The 14,826-nt window shown below is 35.6% G+C and overlaps 1 protein-coding gene across 3 annotated transcripts in view; it reads left to right on the top strand.

Annotated features, from left to right (window-relative positions):
- LOC100375075 (putative G protein-coupled receptor CG31760) overlaps nt 1-14,826 on the top strand; it is a 115,634-nt gene that overhangs the window by 85,898 nt on the left and 14,910 nt on the right. For all 3 annotated transcript variants that reach the window (XR_014929701.1, XM_085500305.1, XM_085500303.1), the window contains exons 4-6: nt 8,654-8,813; nt 13,003-13,338; nt 13,672-13,740. Coding sequence is in view for 2 of the 3 variants with exons in the window: in XM_085500305.1 (XP_085356431.1) it covers nt 8,654-8,813; nt 13,003-13,338; nt 13,672-13,740 (565 nt within the window). In the remaining variant the exon portion in view is untranslated. The remainder of the gene's footprint in view (nt 1-8,653; nt 8,814-13,002; nt 13,339-13,671; nt 13,741-14,826) is intronic.

Here is a 14,826-nt window from a genome sequence, read left to right as displayed (position 1 = left end):
TTACAGCGTGTTCACAAGAAACACCTGCTTGTTACGCTTTACTCATGTTTCTTCAAAAAATTATCCAAGGTTAAATTATGTAAAAGAAGCCTACTACACGTCTGTAGTGCTCTTGTATCTTCTTCTATGATGTACCTGCTGCAGAAGTATGTCTACAAAATCTATTAGCTTTTGTGAGATGACCTAATCACATCGAATGTCTAGGAACTCACTGTCAGATAGTAAACTAGATCTGCTATTCCATTTTTTAATATATGTTACATAAAACGTCTGTTTCAAAATCGTAATCATTAAATCTATACAAATCTGAACTTATGACTAAGAAGCAGTATACGTATGTGGCCTTCTTAAATTATTCGTGTTATCTCGTTGATTGCCTTCATTGGGAGATCATTAGGAGGGGTGTCTGTTCTGAAGAACTTCGCATAGCGCCAATGGGTTTAACTATTAAAGCACGTAGACACAGTAAAGACACGTCTCGGCGTTCATCCAAAGGTTCACTTGTCATTTGAGTGTATTCGTGGCTGATCCGTCAAATACTCACTGTCAACATAATAGTTTCAACCATTAGTTGTTTATATATTAAATGGTCAGGGGTTTATTGCGTTATTCTCCATAGTCTTGTATTGTGCATTCTGGTCAGGCAGGTTCAAATAACACATATAATAATGCGTCTATGCATTCATTTCTATAGAAGGAATCTGTGAATGTGTACTATAGGTATACATACTACACCATGTTATCGATGACATCTAACCGTATTCTCTGAATGCCCCGTGGTAATACGTGTGATAGATAATTAGTCTCAAAATATGTAATATACACGTACAATAAACACTCAAAATGGATATGTGTGTTGTCTTAGCCTGGAGGAATAGAGGACATATACTCTTTTTAAATGGATTTTAAGGCGAATTATTGAAAATATAGATGAATTATAGAAGTCTGGGTCGACTAAGGTCAATCTCCTACTTAGAGAAATATAATTACAGGAAGCCTTTCCGTCGAAATACTATGTGAAGCGTTGCTTTATTTACTTGGATTAGTTCAGGAAAGAAATCATTCAATATTTTTTTTTATTAATTCTCGAACATAACAGTGCTGAATCACATTAGGCCATTATAAATTTGTTGTTAAATTATACTGCGTCAACGTTATTGATTTACGTTACCCCGTGGCGCATGACATCCACAGAACCGTGTTTCTGAAGCAACTGATTGATTTTCATCATTCGCTGTCTAGCTACCGTTGTGTTTCCCGTTTGATCGTCGTCGTTATTCGATACAGCGAATTCTTATGTTTACAGCGCCGACTATAATAGACCGAGTGTCAGTATTGTTCCCAACGCTCGTGTCATTTCTCGATTACCACCAAGTTGGTGTAAGTGAAATTGACGATGTATATAGTGCATACCAGTAGAAATTAGAAACCACAAACAAGTTGACGACTGGCTATATGTACTTTAAAATTGAATCGTGTTTCTGGTGACTAATAGATGAACGGCTGCTGTTATAAAGGTCGTTTAATTATTTACCATGCATCTACAATATACTATTGTTGCAGCCAGTGCGGCACAATATACGGGGTCTGGTTTCAAGTGATTCCCGGGAAATTGCTCATTTACGAGCCATAATTCTTGTTTAGGGTGGTGCCAATTTCGATTTGGTTCCCGCGCATGGCTTATATATCTGCAATCTAATATTGTAAAACAGATCCCTGTGTGTGTGTGTGTGTGTTTTTCCAGATCGTCACGAGGTGTTTTCATATCGTGATGTATGTATATACGTTGTGAAATATTTATGTGTAGATTTTATTCTGCTCTAGGGTCAGATATCTAGGTCAAGTGGAACATGCACGTATCCATTTCCCGCAATTGTTATTTGTTACGCATTTGGTGTATATTTGCCTGTGTAAATAATAGCAAGTATATAATAAAAACAACTTAATTCATTTCATACAACGCTTACGTAGTATAGAAAACAAATGAGGATAACATGGCTTGCTGGTGATTGGAATTGATTTCGTTAGGCACCTATCATCATAAATTGAAATGACGTCTACAATTTGATGGCGCTTAACATCCAAAGTGTTTTATTCGTTAATTATGAATAATTGTTTATGATTACTGGAATAAAACGGCAATTCATCATAACACTGGAAAATATTAATAAATTGAGTAGTCATGATTTTTATAACGAATCATAATTATGACTTATGAAAAAAATTGACATATTATTATTAATAGAATGACGTCATAGAAATAGCAAATTGTCATTATTCAAAAATCATAAAATTGCATAAGGTGTTTTGCATTGTTTGAACGCAATAAGTTATAATGCAGTAGAGCCACAGCGTTGATGACATATTGTAACATTAATTAATATTAATTAGCAACAAGCTAAGCGTCAAATCACGACATTAATCGCAGCGTTAAGTTTCCTCATAATTATTTTTAACCGGTTCAGTGCCACGTCATATTGAGTTCATTATTATTTGTATTAACATGTCATCACAATCACTATTATATATCGATATTGTATATTAACCACTGCATAATGTGTCGACTGACATATATTGTCGATAGAGGGAGTGTTCCATGACTATTGATTTGGAGATGATAAAATAACAAAATAGTAGGCTACTACAAGCAAAAGAAATTGTCCATTATCACATCTAAATAACGGTTCTTCTAGTAACCATGTCTAAATCTATCGTGCAAAATGCCCACGCAATGCACGGCTTACTAGCTTGTCTCAAAAATGTTTTACACAATGACTTCATGAACGTCATCGTCGGTTGGCAAGCATGTGATTATGAAAGTCATTGATCGAGCGACAGTATCGACAAGATATCCATACTTCCCGACACGTGGGCATTAATGCACTAATCGCTGAGATGAGGAACCGGCTGAACAAATCAAGACGTGCCAATCAAATATTCTCTAAGTTGCGCTGTTTTTGTTTGTTTTTTCTCATTGGACATTTTAAAGTAGTCAATGCCACTCAAACTGTTTTCTAACCTCAGACCCCATTAAAAGCTGTTCGAGCTTTTTATGTTTCACGTGTAATGGATAGAAGTGATTATATCCTTTCTTCGACTTTACAAGAGCCTGTCACCATGAGTCTCTCCGGGCCACCAATCTAATTTAGCGACCGACTTGTCTTTAATAGAAATAGTAATCGCCACTCCGGCATCAACGCAATTAAAACGTCAAATCACGTACGTATTTCACTTGATTGCCTTTATTGTCGGTTATCTCTCTGATTGCCGGCTTCCTGAAATTAGTCCCGGAAGACCAGAAAATAATACCCTAGATAATAAGTTTGCTGGCAGTAACAATATATTTCGGCGTAATAATGTTATCATTTGTTGCACAATTACTGCTATCAGCTACTTCGGACGAATCGTAATGAAGATGAAGACGTAACTAAAGAAACATACAGACGTACGCAATAATGACATCTGTATCTAGACGTTGCACCACAGTTATTTCATACGAAAGCCAGGCACTTCATTCTTACAATTCATATTTGTTGAATTCACTTGATTCGTTATTTTATTCTGTATGTATATGTAGTATTCTTACTATGAGCCATGATATAGGATTATGTGGCAGATAATATAACAATTAATTTAAGAGAGACTGACTGTTAATTATGAGAAAGATTTATTGAGTATAAAGATGCCACACTTAGACACCTTCCAAACGTTATGATGTGTATATTATATGCTCTATACCTTCGAAAGTAAAGAAATATACATTCACGATCCCCCCCCCCCCCCCGTAGTGGTATCTTGCTATGTGTTGGTATTTCCATTAGTAATGGCACTGAGTTGACATATTTCATTTTTTCCCTCTCGGGTAGTATAAATTATTGAAAAATAAAAATCATATTGTGTATGTATTGAGAGTGCTCTAAATAAACCATACGACTATATAGTCACGTGGGGATATCAATTATTGCACCCCCTCTCTTGGCAGGCTTTTAAAGCCGCAGAAGTGGTTTGTATGCCATTACATTGCTGGAAGAGAGTGTCAGCCTTTGACATCCATATTATGAACTTCTGCCAATCATAACGTGGTTAACGTGGTCGATTAACGTCGTCTTTTTTTTTCTTTTTTTTTTCTTTTGAGCAGCTGTATCATAACAGATGACCGAGCGCAGGGTATTCATATTATTCGTATCGCCTGTGTTATCTGTCACCTTCTTTTGTTTTCGAATTCAACTTTCAAAATCAGTCATTAAGCTTTCCTATTGGTCTGGTGCTTTTTTTCCCGCTCCAATATTATTCATTTGATGACGTTTTCTGTGATGAGCATTGACACATAGCTAATTGAATTAGTAATTGATATGTATATGTATGATTTGCGTGGCATGAATTTCTGTTGTTTAATCACTGGGTCAGATTCATCATGTGTATCAAAGAGGCCGATAATATAATTTCCATAGTCAACAGTATTAATGTTTGGCCAGATATTAATAATGTAACAGTTTCGTTGAGTATAAAGATTGTCGGTTTCACGCAGACCAGTTATTCACAATTAATCCATAAAATTTTCGCTAGATTGGGCCATGGTGCTGTCTTGGTCGAAATCAAAGATGGCCGCCATCAATTAACAAGGTGCATTACATGCATGCACATTACACACTCCCTTGACTTGCACACCGTTTGATAAACTGTTTATAATGCACGAATAATTCATGGCAAATGACATGGATTTCTTTATGAGAGAAAAAAATCAGAAAAAAATCAGAAAACTGTGTCCAATTTACCGGAACGGAGTATAAGAACAACGAGAACCAGAAGTTTAAAATTGATCCCGTTTTATCTAGCACAACCACTGATCAGCCAATTGTTTCGTTTTTAACTCACCAGGCTTTAATTATGACCTTCAGCCGCAAAGAGTTTCAAATCCACAACCATATAAGTACAATTAAACCCCTGACGTTAACAACTAATTCTTGTGAATATTTTTCGAAATATATGGTCCTGTTTCCGGCTATAAAATAATCTTATATCGATAAAATAAATTCTATTACTCTTATTGTACTTCCTGCTTGGGATGTTTGCCATTCTTCGAACATAAATCAATGTCAAAACACAGATTGACTAGATTTGTCAATGAATTGTCATAAATTCGATGCGATTCTGTTTATTAACTGACTATTGGATCAATGAATTGTATAAAGTTGTATATGTGATGTACAGTAATATATTTTATCTTAGTGTATAACGTAGCTATACGTGTAATGTTTGCTCATTATTGGAATGCGTGGTGGAATAAAATGTCTTTAAGCGCATTTAACACAGCTTGAAACATGGCATAGTTGTAAATCAGAGCTGGCGTGAAATCTCGTTCACACAACATGGCGCTTATCCCCAATAGATTGAAGATCACTAATTGATTATCCATAGGCAACAGTCTTAATGTTTGATTGAATTTCACTAATCAAAATAACTGTCAGTCACAAACAAACAAAAAAACACCCACCCAAACCAAGTAGACACCATCAATAGATTTCCGCACATGAAATTCATAAATGGAAAGCAAAACGATTTGTTTGTATTTTGTGTTTCCTGTTGCAAACATCACACAAAGTAAGAACACTTACGGAAAACGATTTTACATATATCAACTTAAATAAGATTATCGATTTACAAACGGGAGAAGCCAGTCTCCCTGACCGCATCTCCCACTCCAACCGCTTGATGGCGTTCGGCTTTATGAATAACTACACAGTTTTACCAAGAGGTCACTGCAAGCAGTTGGATACAATATTAATTACAGGTACATTATTAACATACAAACATGCAACAAGATTTGATTCAGACACCACCAATGGTACCCTTGCATCACCACCGTAAGCAGATTACTCCATATGCACGTTATGATCAGATTCTGATCTGCCTATCTCCAGAGCATTGTCTATCAACACAGATCTTTAAAACAATACATGGCACATTCTTTGTTGGCTAATGGGAAGATTTAGGATTTTTTCCTATTCTAAGAAGGTTGGTTGGACATCAATTCAAAGACGCAATTAAAATAACAGTATTTTGAGAAAGAATTTCGGGAAACACTTCCTTGATTGGCTGTCATTCAGTCCATCCAGACCGACCATCACATTTATTACAGATACTTGTAGATGGCATTAGATGGAGCATGTATTGCATATTGTGCATGGAGCCTGTTGCAGGCCCCTTAGAGAGGGACTATCATATCAATGCGCAGACAATGACTGAAGTTTGAACCAATTGTTCTGTCTTTTGCAAGATTCATCCATGGACCTGATAGCTAACCATCAGAACAACAAAAACAGTGTATGTTATTGAAGACACGACGAGATATGGCTGTCACATAAGATTTTTCCTTGGAGTAATGTGTATGCATTCCCATTCTGTCAACTACAGTACTGCTAAAACTACAAGAATTGATCTAATCATGTTAACACTGATTGCCAACAAAGCCACATGCACACGTGGAAGTGTCCAGCATTTTTCTGAGCCTCTCATGGAGTGTACAGATGAGCTACTCCTTCCAGAGTCATTGGAGAGGCTACAGAGATTGGTGTATCAAAGGGACCTCCATCACCATCTCAGTAATTGCATAGTGTTTGTATTATTGGTCAGGTACTGGGGAAGATTCCATTGCACTGACATTACGTACACTAATATATTAACTCAATTATCAAATTATCTATGATTGCAGATCTAGCAAAGATAGATCTAGCAAATAATCAGACTTATAATTCTTAAGAAGCAGTGATGGTGATATTTATCGAGCAAACAGCATCCTGGTCACTGTCCTTAGTGACTAGACTCATTGGAGAATCTCCCTATACTGCAATAACAGTATTTTCAGGGAGGCATTATAGTGAGAGTCAGGCCCTTTCAATGGATCTTTATTCGACATGTACGTAAAAACCACACGTTTCAGTACTCCTGATGTTAGAGCTCAGAAATATAGTTAAAAACAAACAGCCATCAATATTCATCAATAAAAGCACATTTCGTGTTTCTTGAGACTGCTTAGCTTCAGGGAGGCATTGTAGTGTGAGTCAGATATTTCAATGGATCTTTATTCGAAATGTAGGTAAAACCCACACGTTTCTGTACTCCTGATGTTAGAGCTCAGAAATATAGATAAAAACAAACAGCCATCACATTTCGTGTTTCTTGAGACTGCCTGAATTCTTCTGTTTTGGGCATTGAAAGTGTATTTAGGGCCGGCAAGGAGGATGCAAGGAACTATTTTACTGCTATGCGGATACAAGCAGGGCAAACCTGCAAGATGCCAAACCCTCTCTAGATAGGCTGTGGATGGGTGCCCCGAAACAATAGGCTCAGAAATCACAACATCCAGAGGAGAATCAAACCTTTGGATTTTATTGGGGGGCCCTTTTAGTTAATATTTAGAGGCGACTTTCACCAGGTTTAGTTGAGAAGCTTAGATTTTATAAATTCGGGGTTATTTTATGGCTTGGTACTAGAGTGTTACTCAATCTTGTACTTTGTTAAACATTGCTAGCTATCCTTGGGACACAATTGCAATTTTTGCAGTATTCAATATTGTCAAAGTTGGTAGGATGTGACATCTTTTGTTTTACCATCATAATATCAAGATTTCACGTATTTAAAACCCAACTCACATGCCCAACATTTTTTCATTGGCGATAATCTCTCTCATGTGATCGAGTTGGGATATACAACTAAGACACTATTTTGTATCTCCTGTAATTTGTTATGATTGAGTAATTCGATAATCTTGGAAAGCTGGTAGTATGTGTAATCTTATGTCTTATTCAATTTATATAATCGGGAACGGGAAATGCTGAAAAGAATATGTTTTTATAAAGTCCTATAATAATTGATGTAATATTAATTCGAGTCATTGATGACATATTATATGTGTTCGTTCTTTACCACAGAAAGATATAATGGACAGATTGCATTAAACATCATATCACTGTTTTACATTTTATTAATTCTATAATCTCGTCGTCTTTGAGTAATGAATTCACTTTTTCAGGAAATGTGTTCAATAACGATATTATGTTATTTCAATTGTTATCGGTAGTAACAAATAAGAATGACCAAGTCATTTGCGACTTGGTAAATTCCAATCCCCGGTGTTCATACTCGTATATATGTGATTTAGGCATTTTTCATTTTATATTTGTTAAAATTGTATTAGCCAACAGAATGTAATTATTGTTTGTGATTATAGTATATTCTACAGATCATTCAAACCAATGATACAGAATAAGATTGTCTACCTTCTCACGGTAACCTGTGCCGGTTATTTCCGTTGGTATTCTCGATACAGCTGCTGGTTTTCCAATCTAATTAAATGTCTCATGGCTTTAGACTCTTTATAGAACATGTACATATAAACCACACCACAGATGTGACGCATATGCTTTGTGTGGCTTGACATGTGGGCTCGTATGACAGTTTACCAATCCTTACAGTAATATGACATATTTATTATCCCACCTCCATCTTTTTAACTCGATTAGAATCATTTATTTTGTTATAATAACAACAATTACATCACAACACATCATAACACACATAAGATGGTTAAATGGACCTACACTTTCTCTACGCATACAACAATCAAACGTTCTTTGTCTGTGTTTTTTTTCAGAGGTACAAGCGGCATAGACATAGACCTGCGTGACGTGGACATCAATCAGTGCCCGGAAAACAATGAAACGGTTATTAATTCTAAAACTACCCAGCTGATGCACAAAGAACGAAGAAACGTATTCGCTGGATCGGACAAGTGTCCAAGGGACAGTACTGATGTAGGTACTTCAACATTTGTTTTAAACTTTGACGTCATGACCTAATAACTTCTTTTTTTTAGAGAAACGATGTAAGCCAAGTGATTACGTGAATATATTTTCTTGGGAAATATGTGTATGTTGGCAAAATTAATCGCATTGATGGAATCGTATAATATTGTATCAGGTTGATATTTAAAAAGTGTATTGACATTCTAGGTCTGCCATAGGGAATATTATGTGGATTGTAATTAATTGATTAGATTTGTACAATTCCTTCGGTGTATATCAACTTAATAGACTTGGACTGTAAACATAATGTATGCGATAACTCGCCACACTTTTCTTGTGTATATTTGTGTGCGACGAAATAAACAATTGGCGTAGTTGTTTTTCTATCGATTTAATTGTTGGATAGTTTTAATATATATATGTTACTGCTGCAAGCAATAAATGTTACGCATTTTGAGTGCACGACTCTATGTATGTGTACACGTTCGTCATTGTTGTACGAATATGGTTCGAGAACAAGTGAATATTTCGCATTTGGATAAGTGTACGAATTGTGGAATTTATGATGGTTTGATGTTAATTATACTGATGCTAAGACGAGAAATGTTTCCAGTTAAAAGACATCGTGTTCACCGCATATATACATGTGTTTTCAAAAGTCGGATTGAAGTGATTTACGCCACGGGCGAAATCCTACAAATCGTGGGAAAGTTGTCATATTTTAGCATTTAAGTGGTTTCTGGGACAAACGCGACGAGAGCGTAATCTCGTCTAATTGGTACGAACGTGGCAAAGGGTCAGACTAGACCCCCAGCTGCAGTACTGAAGAAAACGTCAAATGAAAACTCCCTTGATTATGCGGCTCTAATTTCCATTTGTTGAGCCGTGTATTTGTTTGAAGGCCCTTTGGCGTTTTGAAGAATAAAAAAAATGTGAACAAGCCGAGTAGAATTTAACAAAGAAGAATATAATATACACGTTTCGCTATAGAAAAACGCGTAGTTATTAATATATTCAAATAGAAACCCTGCGTGTCCTTAATTACAAGTCCATTACTGGGTTCGTAGGTGAATGTGTCATAGTGCTGTATTCGCAGATACCAAAATACGATACAAATACGTAAAACTATTTGTAATCAAAAAATATGGTATATATAAAATGTCATGAATTTACTAAAACAGTATTTGAACAATGTTTTTGTGTTTCATTGTTTCAAAATATCAATTGTTACAGTAAATTTGAGGTAATAAATGACAAAAACAGAAATAGTTGACACTGATTATATATACAATATAAAGTTGATAACGTTGGTGTATTCATATAATTATATATAGACTTTCGTGTTGTTAACGCATGATTTTCCATCGTGGTATTGTGAAAACTTTGGTAGCAAATTACAGGTAGGGTTACTTACATCTTTATATAAACATTACAGTGTAGACTGAAGGTTTGGCAATAATTGATGAGTCGTAGAAATCCTACACTATACAATGTGTTAAGTAGTGGCAGTATCTCTCACGTATTTATTGGCTTGGTCGATCATTAGCGCTGTTCGAATTGTCGATAAATCCGTATTCAATTTTGGTTTGATCAGCAGATTAGCTTTTATGTTGTGTAATAAAACTAAATAGGTTGATTCAAGCATTCTTTTTGACATCGTTCATCGAGCCAGTAAGTGCGTCGTACACATCTAGTGATGTAGTAGTGAGCAGTGTGCAATAAATTGTGTTTTTTAATTTGTTGGGCAGGAGATTGATAAGACGATAATCGTCAGTAAGTAGGGACTCTACTCTTTGTCATTCTGTGAATATTTGGCCAGCAGTTTGGAGTTGCTATATATATATATATCAAATAACCAATTGTAAAATAGAATTTGGGAATGGAAATGAACGAACTGGCGATGAGAGCGAGGGTACTAATTTGAAATCTCCTTCAATATTTTAGTGCTCAGGTCTGAATATTATCACTATGGCAACGCATAATGTGACTGATATTATAATATACGTCGTGTCATGATATATGTAAATGTATTGATAAGAAACGCGACACACAGACTATAGTCTTGTTTCAACTATTTATGTGTCAGATGTTGTTTTGTAACAGAATACTTCAGTTTCCTTTCTTATTAATTATTTTCATCACATGCCAATTATTAGATTTATTCTATTAACCTAAGAGTTAATATCACCCAGCGTGTCTTCAATACTAAATGAAGCCAAATGGATTCCCTTCCCGGTATGCTATTTCCCATCATTTATTCTGATATTACTTGCCGACGATATCGACGGGATTCGGTGGATGTCCAACTGTTAAATCGTAAAGATCGCCAGCAGATATTATGTTTATTCTCAGGCTCATCATCTGATGGGCAGCAATAAATGTCAACACATCAACATGGAATGAATACTAAATAGAGGTCTTAGTTTTAATCACAGTTTAACTATAATTTTTTTTTAACATTTGTCATGTCTCTGTGATTTTTTTATTTTCTTAACACGGGTCTTATTTGTTATTGATAACGTATCGTTTCAATTGACGAGGGAGTTTAATATTTGGCGGCAAAATGCAATGAACTTTTTTTAATTTAATATTTGACAAATGTTTTCATACTGGGAAAGACAGTTTTTGAATAAATACGACACAGATTCCACTTTATGCAGATATTTAATAAAGCACGCAGTACGACATTCTTATCTTCAAATGGATTATCGTAGACGAGCATCGATTTATTCATCAGATTCTCTTGATTTGCAACTGTATTATTCGTATTTAATTTTCTTCAAGTAGAGCAGATTAGATTGTCCATGGAAAACAAATCAAATCAAACTGTTCCAGTTATAAAACTGTATCTGTCCTCTGAATTCCCTGAATACCAAATCGATGGAGGTTTAAATTATATTGCTCAGCTCCGAGTCCGGTTTCCGAAGGAATGACAAAAACAACATTGTACTTTAATATCAATGGGTTACATAATCGCTATCTTAAATTGTGGATGTACAGATATTAAGAAAATTACTAGACTGGATTTCAATATTGGTGCATATTGATGAGATTTGGATGAGCGTACATGTATTACGAATGTCGTAATACAACATCGTCAAGTATCAGCTTCATTAAAAAGATTCAATTTTCTATACTGTACGTAGACTAACTAAGACTAATTTAAAACTAGTAGGATTATATCCATCAATCGGTTGTGTGTTTTTTCTTCGTTCTATGTTTGTAGATTAGTACAAATATTAAGGTAGTAAGAATATTTGACGCATTGAAGCTGCTTCACATCGGTCTGTCTCTCACAGCCGATGAGAACAAAATCATACATAGCTTATTTGTTGTATCTAATATTCCAATTTATATCATTTGCACGATTACCATGCATGTCCGATTAGAATTTGTGAGGGGCGATTTGCTAGGAAACCAATCTCTATTCTATACCGATGTTTTGTTTGTACTTTCTTTTGTTGTAGACAACAAAACAAACGTCAGTCGTCAACGTGTTCTCAACAAAAAAGAACCGCAGTCATTACGAATGTGTAATATCGTGGCACAAGCAATTTAAAAAAAATGTACAATATTTCTAAAGCTCGGTAATATAAGTAATGACATAATGACAAAATACACATATGGGATTACCATGCTAAGTCACGGTTTGGTGGCAGCTCGAATGCGTCACCCCGTGCGGCCACCGATGTAACACGTAATGAGGGCAATTGTAAGCCGTTGAATAGATGCATGAACAACGTAAAAGTCGCGTATTGTAAATTTTGACGTCTCTTTGAGACTACTGTATCATACATGCGTTTAATTCAAATGTGAAGACACGAGGAAAATGTGTCTGTCTATTTTAGTATTAATCATACAGTGCTGATATTGTATGGTTACATGAATGCGTTGACGTATGCTGTCTGTGACTGTGGGGACTTCTCACATTACTGTTTGATATAATATAGTATTGCACAATTAAATTTATACTAATTGGGTTTCTCTACTTGTTAGGTTTTGTTGTGAAGTTGTGTTTAATGAAGTAGTGCGCAGTACCGCATCAGTTGCATATGGAACTTGTCACTGTATATTTGTAAAAAAATATATATTATATACAATATACACGGAAATTGTAATTTTATTCGATGTATATTTTATGTTTAACCTAGTAATAAAGAAAACTACATAATCACTTTTTTTTCATTTACTATTCTAGTGTAAATTTATTCCTGGGCTTGGGTTTCGTCGCGGGTCCTACATGTGTGTTTGCAAGAAAGGCTACTACTTTCCGGATATAGGTGTAGAGAATCGTTTCTACAATGGCACAGAAGTAGAACAAGAACATGATAAATATTTACTGGACAAAGAAAATACGTGGAAGAAAATTGGATGTATACCTTGTGGGAAAGGGTGCGAGGAATGCTCTGATGGCCGACCATGTGTGCTCACTCATGATTGGACGATGCGAACGTCTATACTGATTGTACAGTGTACGGTTATTAGCTGCACTACCGTGTTGCTATGGTTTACTGTCAGATTCAGTGCTGTTAAGGTAAAATCATTCGATACTTTAGTAATCCACGTTAAACCATCTACTGGCGCCAAGAAACCAACCAACTTAGACTACACTTGGGTTAATTGAAAACGTTTTCCAGTTTACTGATTACAATTCCTATCACAGCAACGGCAACGGCATCCGAAGTTCCTGTCAAGCGCAAACTCGAGTGAACTTCATGCATGTTAGCGATAATTTGAAATCAATTGACTGTGTCGATAAATGCATTTTATTAATTTTTACCTACTTACGTATTTCATTAGAGATAAATTTACAATTTTTTCGCTCAACGGCCTGTGACATTGTCGTTATTATTATATTCCCCTGTAGGTGGTGAAAGCTGCTAGTCCAGCACTGCTCAGAATCATTCTTCTTGGGTCATTGATTTTATACAGTCCGGTAAGCATGTTTTTCTATCGACTAACGTCTGAATAGGTCAATACACATGTTCGATAAATATGTCATTTAATACGGCAAGACGGGATTCATAAATCGATAGTTTTGATTTGAGTTCAATTATTTTAGCTCCATAATTAATCATATCATTTTTCCAGTCAGTATAAGTAAAAACAGAACGTTAAATGCCAATGTCTCAAGCCGTTTAATTTAACATGGCATGGTATTCCCCTCACGTCACAGACACTGTCGTGTCACTGTATAAACTGTTATCTCTCGTAAACATGGAGAAACAGCATGGCCTAATCACGTATTATCTGAAATAAATAAAGCCAAACGAAGCGATTATTTCTTTACGAGATGGCCGCGCTTATCGCAATCTTGCCAGTTTCTTATGCATTAAACTAGCTATATACGTGTTGTTAAACGCAGTTCTTGGAGTAATCTTTCGAAGCATAAATAAAGATATGTTCAATTTAATTGCTAGTGTTTTTCTCTCTCTGCCAGAGATGGCCTCGCAGGTATAAAGTCGAGGTCCTATAACTACTTAACTTCAAAGACGAAACTATGTCAAGGGAAATTGAAATGTCTGTCATTATTTTTAATATTACGAAAGCACATTGCGGAAATAGACACGGTGAATAGGCATATGATGAAGAATGTTTCGACGTAATTTAAACAATTCTCGTAAAGGAGCGATCTAATTCTATCCTATTTTACTGACTTTACATTATTTTAATACTTTCACGCTAAACATAGATTCAATCACCATCTGTATATGACAGTAAATGAATAATACAGCGCATGCGTGATATAAATTGCGCCCGGACCCCGGATTTGCTGCGAGTAAGTCTTGGTCAACTGATTACTCGTAGTCTAACAGAAAGGATACCGCGTCTCTAACGTTGTTTACGAAATCTATAGGCACATTATGTTGTGGTAGCTAACCCGAAGGGGCCAGGAGAAAAATGAGATCTTTTCAACTAAAACAAGACTTTGTCTTCATGATAAATGACACAAGTTTTATTGAAACTACAGGCTCTGTTTACTCAGTGTGACGTCAAGGTTTATTTCTAGTATGCATGCGCT

The sequence above is a fragment of the Saccoglossus kowalevskii genome, chromosome 6 (assembly GCF_978046115.1).
Source record: "Saccoglossus kowalevskii chromosome 6, keSacKowa6.1, whole genome shotgun sequence".
NCBI lineage: Eukaryota > Metazoa > Hemichordata > Enteropneusta > Harrimaniidae > Saccoglossus > Saccoglossus kowalevskii.
This window is presented reverse-complemented; position numbering and strand designations above follow the sequence as displayed.